A 23976-nucleotide genomic window follows, 5' to 3' on the forward strand; every position below is an offset into this window, starting at 1 on the left:
TATTCTTAGCATTTTTGTTGACAATAAGTTCACTCTTTGTTCTCTATTCTGTTCCATTGGTCTATATGTCTCTTTTTATGCTAGTCTCATTCTGCTTTGCAGTCAGGTAATGTGATTCCTACAGTTTTGTTTATTTTGCTCAGGATAGCTTTGGCTATTCTGGGTCTTTTGTAGTTCCGCATAAATTTTAGGATTATTTTTCCTATTTATATGAAGGATGTCATGGGTATATTAAGAGGGATTGCATTTAATGTGTAGATTGCTTTGGGTAGTACGGACATTTTAACAATGTTAATTCTTCCAAATCATGAACATGGAATATCTTTCTTTTTTTTTTTTTTGCTTCCTATTCAATTTCTTTCAATGTTTCACAGCTTTTCTCGTAGATATTTTTCACTTTTTTGGTTAAGCTAATTTATGGGTATTTATTTTATTTTAACTTATTGTGAAGGAGATTGCTTTCTTGATTTCATTTTATGTTGTTCACTGTTAGCATACAGAAATGCTACTAATTTTTGCATGTTGATTTTGTATTCTGCAACTTGACCGAATTTGTTTATCAGATCTAATGGTTTTTTGTGGAATCTTTTATATTTTTTCATATATAAGATTTTGTCATCTGAAAACAAGGATAACTTCACTTTTTCCATTCCAATTGGGATGTGTTTATTTCCTTCTCTTGTCTGACTGCTACAGCTAGGACTTCTAGTACGGTGTTGAATCACAGTGGTGAAAGTGGGCAGAAATTTTTCACTTCCCTTTTTAATTTCTTTATTGATCTGCTGGTAATTCAGGAGCATATTATTTAATTTCCATGGGTCTGTATACTTTCCAAACTTCCTCTTGTTATTGATTTCTAATTTTATTTCACTGTGGTCATAGAAGGGATTTGATATTATTTCACTTGTTAAATTTTTTAACGTCATCTAACATATGGTCTGTTCTTCAGAATGATCCATGTGCCAAAGAGAAGAATATGTATTCTGCAGCTGTTGGATGAAATGTTCTGTAAATATTTTTAGGTTCATTTCATCTGTGGTGCATATTGTCTGATGTTACTTTGTTGATTTTCTGTCTGGGTGATCTGTTCAATGTTGAAGGTGGGGTACTGAAGTCTCCAGCTATTATTGTATTGGAGTATGTCTCTGTTAAGCTCTAATAATATTTGCTTTATACCTCTGGGTGTTCCAGTGTTGAGTGAATGTATATTTAGAATTGTTATATTCTCCTGCTGAATTGACCCCTTTATCATGATATAATCACCTTCCTTGTGTCTTCTTAGAGTTTTTGTCTTGAAATGTATTTTCTATGATATTTTTGTAGCTACACGTGCTCTGTTTTTGTTTTCACTTGCATGGAATCTCTTTTTCCATCCCTTATTTTCAGTCTATTTTTGTCTTTATAGATGAAAGGTGTTTCTTTTTTTTTTTTTTTTTTTTTTTTTTTTTTTGAGACGGAGTCTCGCTCTGTTGCCCAAGCTGGAGTGCAGTGGCCGGATCTCAGCTCACTGCAAGCTCCGCCTCCCGGGTTCACGCCATTCTCGTGCCTCAGCCTCCCGAGTAGCTGGGACTACAGGCGCCCGCCACCTCGCCTGGCTAGTTTTTTGTACTTTTTAGTAGAGACGGGGTTTCACTGTGTTAGCCAGGATGGTCTCGATCTCCTGACCTTGTGATCCGCCCGCCTCGGCCTCCCAAAGTGCTGGGATTACAGGCTTGAGCCACCGCGCCGGCCGAAAGGTGTTTCTTGTAGGTAACAGATCATCAGGTCTTGTTTTTTTGGTTTTTTTTTTTTTTGTTTTCATCCATTCAGCCACTTTTTCTCTGTTGATTAGAGTTTACTCCATTTACATTCAATGTTATTATTGAAAAGAGCTTGCTCCTACCATTCTGTTACTTGTTTTCTGGTTGTTTCATGGTTTTTTTGTTTTGTTTTTGTTTTTGTTTTTTGTCCTTCATGTCTTCTTTTAAGTAAAGGTGATTTTCTCTTGTGGTATGTTTTAATTTCTTGCTTTTTAGTTTTTGTGTATCTGTAATATGTTTTTTGATTTGCAGCAACCATATGATGGTTAATACTGAGTGTCAACTTGATTGCTTGAGTGGGTTGAAGGATACAAAGTATTGATCCTTGGTGTGTCTGTGATGGTGTTGCCAAAGGAAGTTAACATTTGAGAATCAGTGGGTTGGGAACAGCAGACCCATTCTTACTTTGGGTGGGCACAATCTAATCAGCTGCCAGCATGGCTAGAATATAGGCAGGCAAAAAAATGTGAAAAGATAGACTGTCCCAGCCTCCCAGCCTATATCTTTCTCCCATGCTGGATGCTTTGTGCCCTCAAACATCAGACTCCAAGTTGTTCAGTTTTGGAACTCGGACTGGCTCTCCTTGCTCCTCAGCCTGCAGACAGCCTATTATGGGACCTTGTGGTGATATGAGTTAATACTTAATAAACATATATATATATATATATATTATATATATGCACACACACACACTTAATAAACTAATTAAGAGTTAATACTCTTACACTTACTCTAAACTAAGAGTTAATACTTAATAAACTAATATAATATATATATATATATATATATATATGTATCCCATTAGTTCTACAGATTTTGGTACCAGGAGTGGTTCTAGAAGAACAGAATATTAAGGATGGAGTTCTTTTGTTGGTTTGGGGTTCCTGGAATTGGCTGCTTAGTATGATTAGACACAAAAATGTTAAGGACTCTACTTCTAATAGTATGGAGAACACTGATGGTCCTTGGCATGAACTGTTTAGAGAGTTAGCAAAATAAATACACTTGACACTCCTGATTTATTCCTCGTGAGCGGCAAGGAGTTTAGTGACTCTATACACAATACCTTTGACCTTATGTGGAGAACCAAGGAACATAATGAAGTTGGTTGGCTGCTCCTAAGATCAGTGGAAAAACTGGTGAAAGAAAATGATAAACTCAAGGATTCTGTCACCCGGCATCAGAAGCAGATACTGAGTCTCAAATCTGCTAAGATTGCCCTGAGTGAGAGTCTTATTTCAGAGGGAGGAACGCTGCCACCAGGAGACACAATAAGGATTCCATTAAATGGGAAGTTATGATTACCACCTGGACATTTTGGGCTCCTCCTACCTTTAAGTCAACAGGCCAAGAACGGAGTTACAGTGTTGGCTGGGGTGATTGACTCAGACTACCAAGATGAAATCAGTCTACTACTGCACAATGGATGTAAGGAGGAGTATGCATGGAATACAGGAGATCCATTAGGGCGTCTGTAAGTATTACCATGCCCTGTGATTATGGTCAATGGGAAACTATAACAACACAATCCAGGCAGGACTACAAATGACCCAGACCCTTCAGGAATGAAGGTTTGGGTCACTCTATCAGGAAAAAAAAAAAAAAAAAAAAAAAAAAAACACAACCTGTTGAAGTGCTTGCTGAAGGCAAAGGGAATACAGAATGGGTAGTAGAAGAAGGTAGTCATTAATACCAGCTATAACCATGTTACCAGCTGCAGAAACAAAGACTGTAATTGTCATCAGTATTTCCTCCTTCTTTTGTTTAAAAAAAAAATGTTTGTGCATATATACACTTGTACTAAGAAAATTTCTTCTTTTTATTTCCTTTCTCCTTTATCATGTGACATAAGATTTATTGACTTCACATCAACATTTAAGTATTGTTAACTTTATGTAATAGTATTTGGGTTGGGGATTGGTGCAGTTCCAGTTCTACAAAGGATAGTTGTATTATGTTAGGTGTAACTATGACCTTATTATCATCTATATTTTAATATTATGTATGATCTCAGGAGATGTGTATGGGTTCAAGTTGACAAAAGGTGGACTTGTGATGGCTAATACTGGTCAACTTGATTGGATTGAAGAATACAAAGTATTGATCCTGGGTGTGTCTGTGAGGGTGTTGCCAAAGGAGATTAACATTTGAGTCAGTGGGCTGGGAAAGGCAGACCCACCCTTAATTTGGGTGGGCACAATCTAATCAGCTGCTAGTGTGGCTAGAATATAAGCAGACAGAAAAATGTGAAAAGAGAGACTGGCCTAGCCTCCCAGCCTACATCTTTCTCGCATGCTGGATGCTTTCTGTCCTTGAACATGGGACTCCAGATTCTTCAGTTTTGGAACTCGGACTGGCTCTCCTTGCTCCTCAGCCTGAAGATAGCCTATTTTGAGACCTTGTGATCATGCGAGTTAATTCTTAATAAATTCCCCTATAGATATATTCCATTAGTTCTGTCCCTCTAGAGAACCCTGACTAACACAAACTGTTAGGCTTGCAATAATATAACCCATTATTTTAAACTGATGACAACACTAATTACATAAACAAACAAAGATAAAACTAATAAAACTACAACTGAACTTCATCCTCATGCTTTTAATTTTTGTTATGTCTATTTGTATCTTATTGTACTGTCTACGCCTTCCAAAGTTGTTATACTTATTTTTGATCAGTTCATCTTTTAGTCTTTCTACTCAAGATATGAGTAGTTTACATGTTACACCTACAGTGTTACAATGTTCTGTGTTTTCTGTGTGCTATTACCAGTGAGTTTTGTACCTTCAAATTATTTATTTTTGCTCATTAACATTGTTTCATATCAAAGAACTCCTTTTAGCATTTCTTATAGGACACTTCTGCTGTTGATGTAATTCTTCAGTTTTTGTTTTTCTGGGAAAGTGTTTATTTCTCCTACATGTTTGAAGAATATTTTTTGCTATATATACTATTCTAGGGTAAAAAGGGATTTTATTCCTTCAACACTTTAAATATGTCATGCCAGTCTCTCCTGACCTGTGAGGTTTCCACTGAAAACTCTGCTGCCAGATATATTGGAGTGCCATTGTATGTTGTTTCTTGCTGCTTTTAGGATCCTTTCTTTATTTTTCACCTTTGGAAGTTTTATTATCAAATGTCTCGATATAGTCTTATTTGGCTTAAATCTGTTTGGTCTTCTATCACCTTCTCGTAATTGAATATTAATGTCATTCTCTAGGTTTGGGAAGTTCTGTCATTATTCATTTGAATAAACTTTCTACCCCTATCTTTCTCTCCACCTCCTCTTTAAGGCCAATAACTCTTAGAGTTGCCAGTTTTAGGCTATTTTCTAGATCTTGTGAGTGTGCTTCTTTTTTCTTTATTCTTTTCTTTTGTCTCTTCTCTGTGTGTATTTTCAAGTGGCCTGTCCTCAAGCTCACTAATTCTTTCTTCTGTTTAGTCAGTTCTGCTGTTAAGAAACCCTTTTTCATTCATCAGTATTCAATTTAATTTTTCAGCTCAAGAATTTCTGCTTGATTCTTTTTAATTATTTCCATCCCATTTTAAGATTTATCTGGTAAGATTCTGAATTCCTTCTCTGTTATCTTGATTTTCATTGAGCTTCCTCAAAACAGCTATTTTGAATTCTCTTGTCTGAAAGGTCTACTATCTCGGTCTCTCTGAGATTGGTCATTATGCTTAATTTACTTTGTTTGGTGAGGGCATCTTTTCCTGGATGGTCTTGATACTATGGCTGTTCATCAGTGTCTAGGCATTGAAGAGTTAGATATTTATTGTCATCTTCACAGTCTGTGCCTGTTTATGCCTGTCCTCCCTGGGAAGGCTTTCCAAATATTCACAGAGACTTGGGTGTCGTGATCTAAGTCTTTGATCATTGCATTATATGTACATTTGGTGGCTCCTCAAGCCCAATAATGCTGTGGCTCTTGCATACTCATATAAATACCATCTGGTGGTCTTGGATAAGATCCTGAAGAATTCCATGAACAGAGGCTCTCGTTCTCTTCCCTTACTTTCCCCCAAACAAATAATGTCTCTCTCTGTGCTGAGCTGCCTGGAGCTAGGAGAGGGTAACACAAGTGCCCCTGTGGCTACCACCACTAGGGCTGTGCTGGGTAAGCCCTGAAGCCTGTACAGCACTGCTTCTCACCCTTGGATGAGAAGCACCCTTGGGTGAGAAGCATACTTCTCACCCTTCTCACCTTCTTACCCATTGTAACTACTGCCTATATTCTCTCAAGGCCCTAGGGCTCTACAATCAGCAGGTCGCAAAGCCAGCCAGGTTTCTGTTTCTCCTTCCTGGGTGGTGAATTCCCCCAGGTTTCAGCCAGTTCCAGAGATGCCATCTGGGAGTCAGCACTTGGATTCAGAAATCTTAGGTATCAACCTGGTGCCCTGTTCCAATGTGGCTGAGCAGGCACCAAAGCCAGAAGACAAAGTCCTTTTCACTCTTCCCTCCCCTTTCCACAAATACACAGTTATCTCCCTATGGCCACTACTGCCCCAGGCCCACAGCACCTACTGCCTGGCTACTGGAAATGTTCACTCAAGGCCCAAGGGCTCTTCAGTAAGGGTATGGTGAATCCTGCCTGATCTGGTACTCATCCTTCAGGACAGTGGGCTCCACTCTGGCCCTGGGTAGGTACAGAAATGCCATCCAAGAGTCAAGGCCTAGAATTGGGGAACCCCCACTTGGTGCTCTTTCTCACTGTGGCCAAGCCGGTACCTAACCTGCAAGTCAAAGTCTCCTTTATCTTCCCTTTGCTTTTATCAAGCAGAATGAGTCTCTGCTCATAGTCACCATAGCTGTGCATATGTTGGGTGACACCTGAAGGTAGCATATCTCTGAATCTCACCCAAGGCCCATGGTAAGTACTGCCTGATTACCACTAGTGACTATTCGAGGCCCAAGGGCTCTTTAGTTAGCAGGTGATAAATCCTGCAGGACTGGCTCTTTCACTTCAAGAGAGCATGTTTCCTTCTGGCACAGGGTGTGTCTAGTAATGTCACCCATGAGCTAGGACCTAAAATTGAGGCCTCAGGACTCTTCCTGGTACCCTATCCTACTGTGGCTAAGTTGGTATCCAAGTTACAAGACAAAGTCCTCTATTCTCCCTTCTCCCCTCCCCAAGCAGAAGGAAGGAGTCTCACTTAGAGCTGCAAGCTGCACTGCCTGACATTGTGGGAGGGGTTACACACGCACTCCCTTGACCACCCCGGCTGGTATCTCACTAGGTCATGTGTACCCCACATTCACTGGCTCTGAGCCCAGCAAAGCACCAGGATTTGCTCAGGAATTGCAGTCCTTTTGCCCTAGACTGCCTTTCAAGTTTATTTAAGACCCCAGAGACTTAGCTTGCAGTAGCAGCGCTTTCTACAACTCGGGTTCTGACCACTGGGATTGGCATTTCTTATCTGATTAGGGCTTGTCTAAATGCTTCTTCTGTGGGTACCAGCTGAGTTCTGCCCAGTGTTGCTTTCTACTGTGACAGGGCAGCACTGAGTTCCAACACAAACTGCCACAGTCACTGCACTCTCCCTCTCCCAAGTTCACAGAGTCTCTCTCCATACAATGCAATCACTGCTAGAAAATGGGAGAGAGGTGGTGTAGGCAATTCAAGACTGTCTTCCCTACCCTCTTCAGTGCCTCTTTGCTTAAAATGACGTTGAAACCAGGTACTGTGATCTCTCACATGATTTTTGGTTCTTATGACGGTGCTTTTTGTGTAAGTAGTTGCTCAGTTTGGTGTTGCTGTGGGGAGGATGATTGGTGGAGGCATCTATTCAGCCATCTCGCTCCACCCAGTCTCTTCTATGCCTTTTAATTGGAGAATTGAACCCATTTACATTCAATGTTGTTATTGGCAAGTAAGGACTTTCTACTGCCCTTTTTTGCTTGTTTTCTGGTTGTTTTGCAGCTCCTCTCTTCCCTTCTTTCTTTATTCCTTGGTAGCTATGTTATTTTCTCTGGCATTAAGTTTTAATTGCTTTTTATTTTTAGTGAATCTGTTATAGGTTTTTGCATTCTGGCTGCCATGAGGCTTACCAAAAAATATGTCATAGATATAACAAGTTATTTTAAAAAGAGGACAGCTTATCTTAAATCACAAAGAAAATAATAGAAACAAAGAAAAAAATTCTACAATTTAACTTCATCTCCTCTACGTTTTGATTTTAATCATCTCTACTTATGTATTTTTATACTACCTATCTTTTAACGGGTTTCTTCAGTGATTATTGTTTTTGATAGATTTGTCTTCTGGGTTGCATACTAGAGTTTTGAGTTGATTACACAATTACAGTAGTAGTAGTAGAGTACTCTGGGTTTGTCCATGTACTTAATTTTACAAGTGGATTGTATACCTTCAAATGTTTTCTTTCCGCATGCTTTCAAATTGAAGAGCTCCTTTACCATTTCTTGTAAGATTGGTCTGGTGATGGTTAATTCTCTCAACTTTTGTTTGTCTGGGAAAGACTTTTATCTCTGCTTTATTTTTGAAGGCTAACTTTGCTGGATACAGTATTCTTGGATGACAGCTTCCTGCTCCCTGCCCCCCAGTAGTTTGAAAATGTCATCCTACTCCCTCCTGGCCTGTATGGTTTCCATTGAGAAGTCTGTTGCCAAATAAATTGAAGCTCCTTTATATGTCATTCACATCTTTTCTCTTGCTATATTTAGGATCTTCTCTTTGACCTTGACCTTTGAGAGTTTGACTATTATATGCCTTGGGGTAGTTTGAGTATTATGTGCCTTTGGGGTAGACAATTTTAGTTGAATCTGTTTGGTGTGCTCTGACCTTCCTATACTTGGATATTTATCTTTCTCAAGTTTTGGAAAGTTTTTGTTATTATTTCTTGAATTATGCTTTTGATCCCTTTGCTCTTGCTCAACTCCCTCTTGTACACAAATAATTCTTACATTTGATGTTTTGAGGCAGTTTTCTGTATCTTATAGGTGATCTCTTTTCCTTTTCATTCTTTTTCTCTCCTTTATTTTCAAAAAACTTTTCTTTGAGCTCACTGATTCTTTCTTCTGCTCCATTTTGTTATTGAGAGCCTCTAATGATTTTTTTCAGATTAGCAAATGTATTTCTCAGTTTCATGATTTCTGTCTGATTTTCTTCTATTTAAATTTTTATTAACTTTTTCTGATAAATTTCTGAATTGCTTCTCTGTGTTATCTTGGAAATCACTGAGTTTCCATAACGTTGCCATTTTGAATTGCTGATCAGAGGGCTCAAATATTGCTGCTCATTAGGGTCAGTCACTGGTTCCTTGCTTTGTGCATTTGGGAAGGTTATGGTTTCCTGTTCAGTATTACTTCTTGTGGATGCACGTCTGTGTTTTTGCATTGAAGAATTATTTATTCCAGTCTTCTCTGTCTGACTTGTTTTGGTTTTTATTCATTATGTTTGCTTAGAGATTCTTTGTAATTTACCTGTTGGATTTCAGGGTTTTTTTTCCCCATTAGGTCACTGTCTTCTTTTCAGTAGTATATGGTACCTTAAGCTCTGTTTTTCCTAGGCTTTAGTAAACAGTGGGAGCTCTGCCCATCCCAAATGTGGAAACTTCCAAAGTGGAACTGTCAAATTTAATTATATGATCTCTATCCATTAGGCGTAGTTCCTTTATTTCCTAGTAAGGAAGGTAAAGTCAGTTTCTCTCCTCACTGAGCTCTTCTGTCAGCCTGGTTGAAAATCCAGTAGAGAGCTCCAGGTCGTAGTCAAGCCCCGGGTACATGATAATTATGCATAGCTTATTTCAGTTATTCTCTGTCAGTATACTAACCATGACAAGAAAAAATAATTTTAAAAGAATCCAGCTGGCCAGGTGCAGTGGCTCATGCCTGTAATCCCAGCACTGTGGGAAACTGAGGCTGGCAGACTGCTTGAGCCCAGGAGTTTGAGACCAGCCTGGGCAACATGGTGAAACCTCTTCTCTATGAAAAAAATACAAAATTAACTGGGTGTCATAGTGTGCATCTGTAGTCCCAACTACTCAGGAGGCTGAGAGGTGGGAGGATCGTTTGAGCCCAGGAGGTCAAGTCTGGAGTAAACTGACCACATAACTGCACTCCAGCCTGGGCAACAGAGTGAGACCCTGTCTCAAAAAACTAAAATAAAGCAATAAAAGAACTGAACTTTTCTTAACTAAACAGCGGCTTTTACCTTGAGCTAATGTGACTATAAATTGCCTCTTTATTTTGATAATTTTTATAGAATATATCCTAGAAGGGATATTTTTATCAAGTAAAGGTATAATACAAAAACAAACATTTTCTGAGTGTGCTAATACAACCTTCCAGGGTTAATGATAATCAGGACTCGGGGGAATTAATCCCCTTCCTGTGAAATTCTGGACACTTGTCCTGAAAAAATACGGACATCAGACTCAAGTGTATTAAATGTTTTATATATTATAGCCTATTTCCTCTTTCTTTCTTTCTTTATTTGGATAAAACTTTATTTGTATGACACTCATTAATACTGCTCACAGTAGAAGAAATTTCTGATTTATTTTCAATCTGGTACTTTCTGCTGCCATGACAAATAACCTGTTAGAAAGAATAACAGAAGAAATAAACTAATATTTATTGAGAGAATATTAAGGTTATGAGATTGGACCCAGAAGGGGTGTTCAGGCAATACAATATATTGTCTCAGCTCAAGGGTCTTTTATTTATTTGGGGAGATAAGATACATACGTAAAAAGTTCCCTAACAGAACACAATACAGGATACATTATTTGCCAAATGATTAAAACCATAAAATTTGTGCTATAAGAATTCAAAGGAAAGGTGATTTGCTATAGGCCAGGGTGGTCAGAAAAGGCTTTACATAGGTAGAATTTGGACCTTGAATATTAGATAGGATCTAGATTGGTGGCAAGGAATGCAGAGGTCAAAGGTAAAAGGAAAGTCACAGGTTGTAATGCACAACACCCCAGGCTAAGTGAGGGGGACATGAAGAAAGTAGCCTGACTCCAGTAGAAATTTTGGGCAGTAAGGGAATAGATGAGAACTCATTAAAATAAGAGAACTCATCATCTTTATTTCAGTATTCTCTGCACCTCTTTCAAAACAAGGTTACATATAGAAAATGATTATTAGATTAATTCAGCAGGTAAATTGACATCAGTTTGGGTGGGACTTTTTAGACACAAGACTAATAAATTTATTCTGTGAGTGATGGGGAACTACTGAAGGTTTTTGAGCTGGGGCATGATGTGAAGAAAATGTTTCAGGAAGATGAGGAAGTGATTCTCCTATCAAAACACACTTTCATCCTATGCCAGAGATTGTTGTAATCCCCAGACCTTCTGAGAGGATTGGTGAGAGCCCTTCTCCTCATCAGAATTCAGACTCTTCAAGTACATCCTGTATACAAGAGCTCTGGTTCAGAGACGAGAGGCCTTTCACATCAAGAATTTTGTTGTTTAGAAGCATCTGTGGGTGACATTCTGTGCAATCACCTCCCAGTCAGAGACAATGATTAAATCTTGCTTGAAGAAAAAAATTACTTTATCACTTATTTCTTCAGACCTAACCAGACCTGTACGATTATTCCTAGGAATTTCAAAACTGCCACAGGACTTTGAGACAGAGTCATAAGTTAAATTAATGCCTTCTATCTCAAAGAATATACTTCTTCAAGGGTACCAAATTGCCCTTATGTATTTCCATGCATGTTGGCGATAGGTAGTGCCAATGATGGAAGAGTCTTTAGTCTTAGTCAATTATTTACCAGTTTTCTATATAGGAATTCAAGATACCTTGGCCTATACTAACATCTTAACAATATAGTCTTCACATGAGTTGTATACTTTTGATTATATATTTGGGATGATTAGATAAGTGGATGTTTTCCAAAAGTTTTTTTCTCTTTTATTCCCTCATATGAGGAATGAAGAGGCATTACCATTCTGGGGTAGGATGGCTGCCTGGTTGATCAAGAATATCATAGGAAAAAGGAGAGAGAATAGGAAAAAACTAACATTTTTGGCCGGACACAGTGGCTCATGCCTGTAATCCCAACACTTTGGGAGGCCAAGGCAGGCAGATCACGAGGTCAGGAGATCAAGACCAACCTGGCTAACATGGTGAAACCCCATCTCTACTAAAAATAAAAAAAAAAAAAAAAATTAGCTGGGTATGGTGGCAGATGCCTGTAGTTCCAGCTACTCGGGAAGCTGAGTCAGGAGAATGATGTGCACTCCGGAGGTGGAGCTTGCAGTGATCTGCGATCGCAACACTGTACTCCAGCCTGGGTGACAGAGCGAGACTTCGTCAAAAATAAATAAATAAATACATAAATAAATAAATAAACTAACATTTCTGAAATTTGGGGTAGTGGGGGTGATAAAATACATACATGAAAAGCTGCCTAACAAAACACAATGCAGGATATGTTGTTGGTCAAATGAATAGAACTATAAAGTTTGTGCTATCAAAATTCAAAGGATGTGATGATTTCCTGTGGGTTGGTTTGGTCAGAAAAGGCTTCACAGAGGAAGTAAAATTTGGGCCTTGAAGACTAGATAAGATCTGGATTGTCAGTGAGGAGTGCAGAAGCAGAAGGTATAAGGAAAGTCACAGGTTGTAGTGGACAAGACCCCAAGATAAGTGAAGAGGACATGAAGAAAGTAGCCTGGCTCCAGTAAAGAGTTTGGGGACTATATGGGAACTCACTGGAGTCAGAGACATCATCATCTTTATTTCAGTACTCTCTGCAACTCTTGGAAAATAAGATTGCATATAGAAAATGATTGTTAGATTATTTCAAAGTGTGCAACTAACATTTGTTGAATACCAATTATGTGCCAGGTGATTTACAGGGTTTGTAACATTTAATAGGTATAACCACTTTGTGAGTTGTCAACATTAAATAACCCCATTTTATAGATGACAAAACTTAAGCTCAAAGAAACCCAAAGTCATACAGATAGCAAGCAACAGATCCTGGCTCAAAAGTCTAAACTCTTGACAACTATACCACCCAGTATCTCTCCTTTGTTCCTATTTACCTTTCAGTTTATAGATCTTTTATGGACCACTTGAAAGACAATTATTTTAGTTCCTGTACCTCTCACCAGAAAGAGAAGGTGGAAAAATATGGATAGAGCTCTAGCATGGGAAGCATCTCCCACCTCTGCCACTAAGTTCAGTGCATGACTTTTGGAATGCCTCTTCTCTTTGGACCTTTAAATTCCATGATCTTTAAGCTATCTTCAGCTATAATATCACATTTTGATACCACCTTACACTGATGGGACAGATGTCAAGCTGACTAACCTCAACCTGATATCTTTCACCAAATGGCTCCAACCTCAACCTGATATCTTTCACCAAATGGCTCCTTTCCTTTTTCAGAAGGAATGCTGTTATAAACTAGAGGCCACTGTAAATGTGCATAATTTATATATCTTCCACATTCTGGAACCAAATTTCTTTCTTCATGTGTTCTCTCCATATATACTTACTTGTTCCCTCTTAACACATCTACCCTAGCATTTTGGCCACATGCCTGTAAACAACCTGTTCATACACTTGTCATTTGCCTTTGCATGAGAGTAGGAAGCCTAGGCCTCATTTCTGAAAACATCAAACACAATACACTGGGTTATAGAAGGGTACTCCTTTGGGTAGCGAGGCATTTTCCAAATGACTTTCTCCCCATGTTTCTAGATAAGAACGTATCCATACTCTCAGCTCTTGGAAAATTTACTTCATGCAGTAATATCATGGATGTTCATTTTACTCCTTTAGCTTTGTTGTCAAACCCTAAGCTCTAAATTGGTGTGTGTTCCTGAAATAAGGCAAGTCTCTAATCAATTAGTTCAATTCATAAAGCATTTCCTGAGGATACACATCAAACAAGGTCCTGTGGAGGGACATAAAGATAAATAAAGGGTGGCCTCTGTCCTCAAGGAGTTTGCAATTGCAAGGAAAGATAATCTAACGCAAGACTTGGTGTGCTCATTGCCATAAAAATGATGCTACTAATTACATACCTAATATAGGCTTAGCTCTGCATTAAGCAATGTGTGATACGTGTGGAAATTGTGTAATTGTTAGTGATACTTAAACCTGAGTATATCAGTAAAGGGGGGAAGTGGGCTGTTCTGGTGAGAGTTTCAAGGATGAGTCAGGACTTAAGCTAGATGTTATTGGAATGAGAAACATCAGGATAGATGCTGGGAAGAACGAATTAACATTCCAGGAAAGTGGGCTGTTCTGGTGAGAGTTCTGAGGATGAGGCAGGACTTAAGCTAGGTGTTATTGGGATGGGAAACATCAGGATAGATGCTAGGAAGAAGGAATTAGCATTCCAGGTAAGAGTTACAACATGAATGTGGTAAGAACACTGAAGCATAGGGTGGACATTGTGGTTGTGGGCTATAGTCTTAGAGAGGTAAGATACGGCCAGATGATAGAGGGTTTTATAGACTTGATACAATAGAAAATAGCTTTTAAGTTTATGATCTTGAGTGATATATTGATATAAGGAAGGATTAGTTTTAGAAAGATTACTTGGGTGCTAGTATGCAGGACGGATTGGAATTTGGAGAGACAAGAACTGGAAAGAACAGCAAAAAACTGTGCATGTGTTGCAGTGGATTCATGAGTGGTAGTAACACTACAAATTGAGAGGAATGATCAAAGCCAAGAGACATTTTAAGTATCTGGAAATAGTCCCACTGACTAGAGAGATCTGGGAGTCATTTTTATAGAGATGGCTGTTAAATTCATGGAGGTAAAGAGGAATCAGCAAAGAGAGAATAAAACTAAGGAAAGAAGATAAAATGTAAAAGTAGTAATCACCTAAGCAGTGTTGACATGCATCCACATGGACAAGGAAATAAATGCGGATGAGAAAGCCAGAGGGTCAAGAATAGAACATTAGACAATGCTCATGGTTTGGGTAGAGTATCCCAAAAATACTATGAATGAAAAAGTATTGCCCCTATTTTATAGATGAAAAAGCTGAGGCTGGGGAGGTAATATAACTTATATAAAGTCAAAACGCAGTGGTGACTCAACCTACGTTTTCCCAGACTCCATTCTGTCATTATCTCTGCTTTTCCCAATCTCTGAGAACCAATGGCTAGAAAGAAGTGTACGTATACTGCCAATGTCACTTCACACAGTATCAAGGGTTTATTTGAGAACCTAGAGTTTTAAATTAAAGGAGGTCTAGGAAAAGACAGGAAGAGAACCAGAGCTTAACCAGCACACACTAAGACTAAAATAACATCATTCTTGGTTCAAGTAGACATATATTGAGTAAGTGAAATCACTACTACATAGGCAGCAAGGGCAGGTTGTAGTTGGGGGAAGCAGTATAGGTGCAGATGGTAGGAGGTGAAGGTGAATTGACTCCCTAAATTCTGTGTTTGTCTTCTATTATCCAGAGCCTGATTATTTTAGATATCTTCCTTTTTTAATTTAGTCCTCACCCGGTGAGCTACCTTTGCAGCCTTAGCTTAATGTTACCCTGGGAGTAAAACCACAAAGTTGATAATTGGATTTTCAGCTCAAGCCTCAGTGTCTACAAGAGCAGGATTTTAATTCAAATAATTGCTTGGAGGATAAATTTTCTGTGCCAAATAAGAGTGTAAGTTGCAGTAGGAAAAGGTAAAATCATCCTAAAAGCAGAATCCAAACAGCCAACTTTTGGAAAAGTTCATCACCAAACCACACCTAAAAATTCTGAAATAGCCAACCATCAGCAAGGAGTGAACATTGAAAGAATTAGCATCACTTCTTTGGAACAGCAAGGCAAGAAAATTTATTGCACTTTCGGAATTGTCTTTCACTATTTTTCAGTTGCCTTCTTAGTAGAAATGTTGGGTAGGCGAGATGAGATATATTCTTAAGCACTTGCAACCTATTTTTCTCTTTATTTAATAAACATAAAGTTATTTTCTGTATATCTTTCACTGACGACCTAGGCCAATACAATTGCTTTCTGCCCAGACTTAAGGGGAAGAATACCCTAAGGCTAGGATCCCAGACAAGACGGAATGTTGGGCCTACCATGGGGTCATGATTCCAAAGAGACATTCTCAGAGCCACTTTCATTTTTCCAATTTTCCTGGAAGAAAGCAACCTGGTATCTGGAATCTGCCTGTTTAACTCAGTGGCATGAGAGCTTGCAGCCTTCTGTGGCAAGGCCACACTGACTGGCTGGCCTCTATCTTTGGGAATCTAGATTTCACACTTAAGAAAGCACTCTGAATGGCACATAAAAGACACTGTACTGTGCAGAAACTGTAGGGGATGGCTACTGTCAACTTTTTTATTCTCAAAATGCCAAGTATATTACTATGCTGTGAGTATGAGAAAAGTGATTACCTGTACATTCAGCAAGCTGATTCAGAGTGTACTCTCCCAAAAGGTTGGAGGTCAGAAACAAAAACATTTGTACCATAAATGATGTTGCTTGTTAATCCCAAAGCCTCTTATTTTCTAGATACCTCATTCCTTTTTTAGAAACACATCATCACCTGAAGTACTGTAATAGCTATCTCAATTATGTCCAGTGGAATAACAGCAAAACAGGATAATTTTGTGGGTAGCAAGATGCAAAACATTCCATTAAAGTCAGATTATGTTGAGCTGTCATCATGGCTATTTAAGTCAAATACCAGCCAGTATTATAGATCAGATAATGCTGATAAATAATCTTAGTTAATAGTATAGCAGGCTGACTATTCTTAGAATGTGAACGTCTGGTTACAAATGCTTCTTTGTTACACATCAGTCTTTAGAGGTTTGCAGATATCTGTTGCCTGCAGAGACTGGACAAGAAGGAAAACTGCCAGTGAATGAATACCCACCCATATAAGGCACGGGGACATTTGATCATCTTCACGTTTCAACCTTGCAGATTATCCAGAAGGCTCATCATCTCTTGCTGTGGAAACGGAAACATAGCAGTTTTCACATTTCCTGCATCTCTCAGACAGGTCAGTATTCTGAGGGAGACACATACAGTGGCACCTGGACTGCTAAGAAGAAGGCTTGGGAGAAGAACTAGAAAAGAAATAAGCTCTTATCCTGGGTGAAAAAGATTTTAAATTCTTCACTCTTGTAATGCATGCATAAGCAGAAGTTCTATACATAATTTCCCTTGGCAGTGTACTGAAAAAAAAAAAAAGATGCCCTTATTCCCTGCAAACTCACACTTATGTCACTTGTGCTAAAAAAACCTCCAGGGATCCAGACACCCAAACATTCCATTAAGGTTATTTACTCTCATACTGTGAATTATAAGTTTCTCCTGTTTCATTCCAGGTCTCTGAAATGGTGCAGATTACAAATAGCTTTCTTTTGCCTGACTGCATTATGTCAGTTAATAACCTACTCATACCCACTAAGGGCAAAAAAGCATCCTTCCTACACTCTAACCCTCCTAAAATGCTATGAGTTTGTTAAGCAGTGGCAGACAGCTTTACACATGGGATTCTCTTTGGCCTGGTGAAAAGCTCAACGACCTTCTTTTTGCAACACTCGCAGGTATAAACCCAGTGTAATTAAATATTAAAAGAATGTTAGTAATAGAAATAACATGGAGCTTATAGCTCGGATCTAATGAAACTTGTAATCCTATTCTCATGAAAAAAGCTAGCAATTATTCAGAAGCTTATCAATCTGTTCATGGGTTCTCAGGTCTTCAGTTCTTTCCCTTACAGAAATTCCATTGTGTACAAGTGTAGATATTGTATAAAACTTTGTATATGCCAGACACTTTGGTGTGTACTTGATATACATGATCTTATTTAATCCTCACATCAACTGTAAGATGAATGTTACTATTCTCTTTTTTTTTTTTTTTTTTTTTTTCTTGAGGCGGAGTCTCGCTCTGTCGCCCGGACTGGAGTGCAGTGGCCGGATCTCAGCTCACTGCAAGCTCCGCCTCCCGGGTTCACGCCATTCTCCTGCCTCAGCCTCCCGAGTAGCTGGGACTACAGGCGCCCGCCACTTCGCCCGGCTAGTTTTTGTATTTTTAGTAGAGATGGGGTTTCACCGTGTTAGCCAGGATGGTCTCGATCTCCTGACCTCGTGATCCGCCCGCCTCGGCCTCCCAAAGTGCTGGGATTACAGGCTTGAGCCACCGCGCCCGGCCCGGAATGTTACTATTCTCATTTTACTTACGAGAAAACTGATGTGCAGAGAGGTTAAATGACTTATCTAACCTAAGTGGCCAACCTAGGGTTGTAACTCAGGTCTATCTGACCTCAAAGCATGCTATTTCCACCATGGCACTACATTTCAAAATCTGAGTTATTTGTGATGTGTCTTTCTTTATTATCAAAGATTAAAAGAGGAGAGAACTAAGTCTGTTTCCTTTTCCAAAGCCATGATGAAATGTTTGATATTTAGGTAAGACAACTTGTATGATAGTAATATCTAGATTTGGATTATCTGTGGTGCTAATCTGTCTATTTTATTTTAGTATTTTCCTAGGGGAAACACTACTACTTTGGTATGGTAACAGACGTTAAAGGGAAGAAAAATTATATGGTGAATAAATTATAAAATCCTATATAAGTAAAGTTAGAAAATTGGCTTTAGTGTAGGAATTCTCCGGGGTTTTACTACACTATTGAATTTTGTGACTCACCAAAAGGAGGTTGTAGTGGTCCCTTATATTTTATTTAACTGTTGGATCCTTTCTTTTTTGTGCATATTGTGGAACCTAGTATTTAGTGCAGTACTTATCAGGACCTTTAATATGCTAAGGAACTTTGAAATGCATTTTTTATATGCTTCCCTAGATAAGCAAAATTGCCTTCAAGCAATGCCTTATGCCTTTTACAGGGCACTCTATCCAAATATGTTAATAAAGTGATTCACTTTGTGGAAATAGCAAACTCATATATATATATATATATATATGTAGTTGTTGTTGTTGTTGTTTGAGATGGAGTCTCACTCTGTTGCCCAGGTTGGAGTGCAATGGCGTGATCTCGGCTCACTGCAACCTCCACCTCCCAGGTTCAAGTGATTCTTCTGCCTCAGCAACCTAAGTAGCTGGGATTACAGGTGTGTGCCACCATGCCTGGCTACTTTTTGTATTTTTGGTAGAGATGGGGTTTCTCCCTGTTGGCCAGGCTGGTGTCTAACTCCTGACCTCAAGTGATCTGCCCACCTCGGCCTCCCAAAGTGTTGGGATTAGCCACCGCACTGGGCCTCATATTCTGATAATAATAGAAAACAACCTGAATGTCTATCAGTAGAAGAATGCATTAATTATTTGGACATATATAATGTATTAATGCATTCTTCTACTGATAGACATTCAGGTTGTTTTCAGTTTGGATCTTCATTTTCTTTTGAAGTTTTTTAAATAAAAAGGATGAAAGATAAAATGAATCCCATGTGTTTAAAACTTAGAATAAATGCTGTTTTTTTCATTTGCCTCAAAATTTTATATATAAAAAATTGCCATAATTTTACCCCAAAAATGCACTTATTCTAGATTATATTTTCTTCAAAATGAAACGACAAACTTGAAAAATATTTGCAAACTACACAACACACAAAATTTAGTATGCTTAATTTACAAAGCTCTTGCAAATCAGTAAACAGAAGAAAAACACAACAGTTAGAAAATGGACAAAACAACAAAAGCAAGCAATGAGGATAGAACTCTCTATTCAATTAATGATGCTGGGATAACTGGCTAGCCATATGCAGAAGACTGAAACTGGACCCTTACTTTTCTCCATATGCAAACATTAACTCAAGATGGATTAAAGACTTAAATGTAAGACTTCAAACTATAAAAATCCTAGAAGCAACCCTAGGAAATAACCTTCTCAACATTGGCCTTGGCAAAAAAATTTTAGCCAAGTCTCCAAAGGCAATTGCAACAGAAACAAAAAATTAACAAGTGGGACCTAATTAAACTAAAGAGCTTCTGCATAGCAAAAGAAATTATCAGTAGCAAAAACAATCTACAGAATGGGAGAAAATATTTGCAAAGATGTATCTGATAAAAGTTTAATATCCAGAATCTATAGGGAACTTAACAAGCAAACAAGCAAAAAAAAAAAAAACCCATTAAAAATGGGCAAAGGACATGATGAACAGATGTTTCTCAAATGAAGACATACAAGCAGCCAACAAACATATGAAAAAAAATACTCATCATCACTAATCGTCAAAGAACTGCAAATCCAAACCATAATGAGGTACTATCTCACATCAGTCAGAATGGCTATTTTTTTTTTGGTGTTAATCTTTTATTATTATTATTATTATTATTATTATTATACTTTAAGTTCTAGGGTACATGTGCATAACGTGCAGGTTTGTTACATATGTATACTTGTGCCATGTTGGTGTGCTGCACCCATCAACTCGTCAGCACCCATCAACTCGTCATTTACATCAGATGCTGGTGAAGCTCCAGAGAAAAGGGTATGCTTATAAACTGTTGATGGGGATGTAAAATTACTCAAGGGCAGTTCTGTTTTAAGTGTTTTTGAGAAATCTTGAAACTGCTTTCCACAGTGGCTGGACTATTTTACATCCCCATCAACAGTTTATAAGCATACCCTTTTCTCTGGAGCTTCACCAGCATCTGTTATTTTTTGACTTTTTAAAAAACCTGCACGTTATGCACATGTACCCTAGAACTTAAAAGTATAACAAATAAATAAATATATATATACTGTAAAAAAAAGTTAAAAAAAAAAAAACAGAACTGCCATGCCACCCAGCAATCCCATTACTGGGTATATACCAAAGGAAAACAAATCCTTCTAACAAAAATACTTATGTACATATATGTTCATCACAGCACTATTCACAGCAGCGAAGACATGCAATCAACCTAGGTGTCCATCAACAGAGGACTGGACAAAGAAAATGTAGTACATATACACTATGGATACTACACGGCCATAAAAGATAATGAAATCTTATCCTTTTCAGCAACATGGATGCAGCTGGAGGCCATAATCCTAAGAAAATTAACACAGAAACAGGAAACCAAATAATGCCTGTTCTCACTCATAAGTGGGAGCTAAACATTGAGTACACATGGAAACAAAGATGGCAAAAATAGACACTGAGGACTACTAGTTGGGAGAGGACAGAAGGGGGTGGGTTGAAAAACTACCTATTGGGTACTATGCTCACTACCTAGGTGATGGGATCTATACCCCAAACCTCAGCATCACACAATATACCCATCTAACGAACCTGCACATGTACCCCCTGAATCTAAAATAAAAGATGAAATTATTTTAAAACTTTGGAAAAAGAAAATGGGCAAAGGATGCAATTAACAAAATAGAAATTAAAATGAAAAATAAACATTAAACTTGTTCGACTTCACTGTAAAGAAATGCAAATTAAAATAACCTAAAATACTATTTTTTGTCTATTAAGTCAGCCAGTGTTTACAAATTACACTACCTATTGTAGGCAAGGACATGCTGAAACAGGTGTTCTTATACATTGCTGATGTAAGTTAAAATTCATAGATCATTTTTTGAGTGTAACTTGGAAACATCTATAAAAACATTAAAATCTCATAATTTTTTAATTCAAAGAAACATACTTTAATTTTATTGTTCTGCATTTTTTCTGCCTTTATACTACAAAAAGACTATATACTTTTATAATATACAATCTGGTGAGTTTTGAAATATGTTTACATCTGTGAAACCATCACTACAATCAAAATAATGAACATATCCATCTCTCCCAAAAGTTTTCTTCTGAGCTTTTATAAATAACCCCTGCCCCATCACCAGGCAACCACTGATTTATTTCGTTACTATCAGTTTTCATTTTCTAGAATTTTAAACAAGTAGAATTGTACAAATGTATTTTTTTGTTTTGTCTGGCTTCTTCCAGTCAGCATAATTGAGATTCACCTTTGTTGCTGTGTGTAAGAATAATTCATTTCTTTTTATTGATGAGTAGTAGTATTCCACTGGAGAGAGATACACACACACACACACACACACACACACACTAAAATTTACTTTTCCATCTATTAATGGATATCAGAGGTGTTTCTAGTTTTTTGCTCATACACATAAAGCTGCTATAAACATTTGTGACCAAGACTTTGTGTAAACCTGTGCTTGGGTAAATACCAAGGAGTGGGATGGCCAAGTCATATGGTAAGCATAAAATTTTTTTTTTTAATGAAACATTTTTCTGTCCTGTCCCTGTGTATGGTAGATACTCACTCTCTCATACTTTCTGGATGGCTTTATCAGATTAAGGAAGTTCCATGTTTTTTAAACTATACTTTAAGTTCTGGGATACATGTGCAGAACGTGCAAGTGTGATACATAGGTATACATGTGCCATGATGGTTGCTGAACCCATCAACCTGTGATCTATCTACATTAGGTATTTCTCCTAAGACTATCCCTCCTCTAGCCCCCCAACCCCTGACAGGCCCCGGTGTGTGATGTTCCCCTCCCTGTGTCCATGTGTTCTCATTGTTCAGCTCCCACTTATGAGTGAGAACATGTGGTGGTTGGTTTTCTGTTCCTGTGTTAGTTTGCTGAGAATGATGGTTTCCAGCTTCATCCATGTACCTGCAAAGGACATGAACACATCCTTTTTTATGGCTGCATAGTATTCCATGGTGTATATGTGCCACATTTTCTTTATCCAGTCTATCATTGATGGGCATTTGGGTTGGTTCCAAGTCTTTGTTATTGTGAACAGTGCTGCAATAAACGTATGTGTGCATGTGTCTTTATAGTAGAATGATTTATAATCCTTTGGGTATATATCCAGTAATGGGATTGCTGGGTCAAATGGTATTTCTGGTTCTAGATCCTTTAGGAATCACCACACTGTCAAAATAGTTTCCAAAGTGGTTGTGTATTTTACATTTCCACTAGCATGGAAGGAGAGTTCTAGTTGGCCCACGTCCTTGAAAACACTTGATATTATCAAACTTTTAAATTTTAGCCCTTCTATTGGGCTTATAATTATATCTCATTGAGATTTTGATTTGTATTTTCCTGAAAATTAATGATGTTTGGCACCTTTTTCTGTCATAGTTTGCCATCTGTATATCTTATTTAATAAAGTGCCTGTTCAAATAGTTTGCCCATTTACAAAATTGAGTTGTTTTTATATTATTAAATTGTAAGAGTTCTCTTATTTATTTTTTATTTTTTTCGTGAAAGTAAGATTTTTATTTTGTAAGATTTTTCGCTGGGTGCAGTGGCTTACGTCTGTAATCCCAACACTTTGGGAGGCCAAGGCGGCCGGATCACCTGATGTCGGGAGTTCAAGACCAGCCTGACCAACATGGAGAAACCTCGTCTCTACTAAAAATACAAAATTAGCCAGGTGTGGTGGCACATACCTGTAATCCCAGCTACCCAGGAGGCTGAGGCAAGAAAATTGCTTGAACCCAGGAGGCAGGGGTTGTGGTGAGCTGAGATCGCGCCATTGCACTCCAGCCTGGGCAACAAGAGCAAAACTCCATCTCTAAATAAATAAATAAATAAATAAATTTTTAAAGATATTTCTCAGGATTCTTTTTCAAATATAACCTTTTTTTTTTATTTTGGTACGTTTTTGGGGAACAGGTGGTGTTTGGTTACATGAATAAGTTCTTTAGTGGTCATTTCTGAGATTTTGGTGCACCCATCACCTGAGTAGTGTACACCATACCCAATGTGTAGTCTTTTGTCTCTTGCTGCCCCTACCCTTTCCCCCAAGTCCCAAAACTTCAAGGTATCAGTCATGCCTTTGCATCCTCATAGCTTAGGTCCCACATATGAGAACATACAATGCTTGGGTTTCCGTTCCTGAGTTACTTCGCTTAGAATAATAGTCTCCAATTCCATCCAGGTTGTTGTGAATACCATTATTTCGTTCCTTTTTATGGCTGAGTAGTATTCCACATATTTCATATATATATATATAATATATATATATATATATATATATAAACACACACACACACATACCACATTTTCTTTATCCACTCGTTCATTAATGGGCATTTGGGCTGGTTCCATATTTTTGCAATTGCAAATTCTGCTGCTATAAACGTGTGCAAGTATCTTTTTTGTATAATGACTTCTTTTTGTCTGGGTAGATACCTGATAATGGGTTTGCTGGATCAAACAGTAGATCTACTTTTAGTTCTTTAAGGAATTTCCACACTGTTTTCCA

At 38.0% G+C, this 23976-nt stretch overlaps 1 protein-coding gene across 1 annotated transcript in view; it reads left to right on the forward strand.

The window, feature by feature from the left end:
• ZDHHC15 (zinc finger DHHC-type palmitoyltransferase 15) overlaps positions 1–23976 on the forward strand; it is a 159443-nt gene that overhangs the window by 123334 nt on the left and 12133 nt on the right. Inside the window, 1 exon segment of the mRNA XM_033201252.1 lies at positions 16691–16769. Coding sequence (XP_033057143.1) covers positions 16691–16737 — 47 coding nt within the window. The 3' untranslated portion in view covers positions 16738–16769.

The sequence above is a fragment of the Trachypithecus francoisi genome, unplaced genomic scaffold (assembly GCF_009764315.1).
Source record: "Trachypithecus francoisi isolate TF-2019V2 unplaced genomic scaffold, Tfra_2.0 Lachesis_group6, whole genome shotgun sequence".
Lineage (NCBI taxonomy): Eukaryota > Metazoa > Chordata > Mammalia > Primates > Cercopithecidae > Trachypithecus > Trachypithecus francoisi.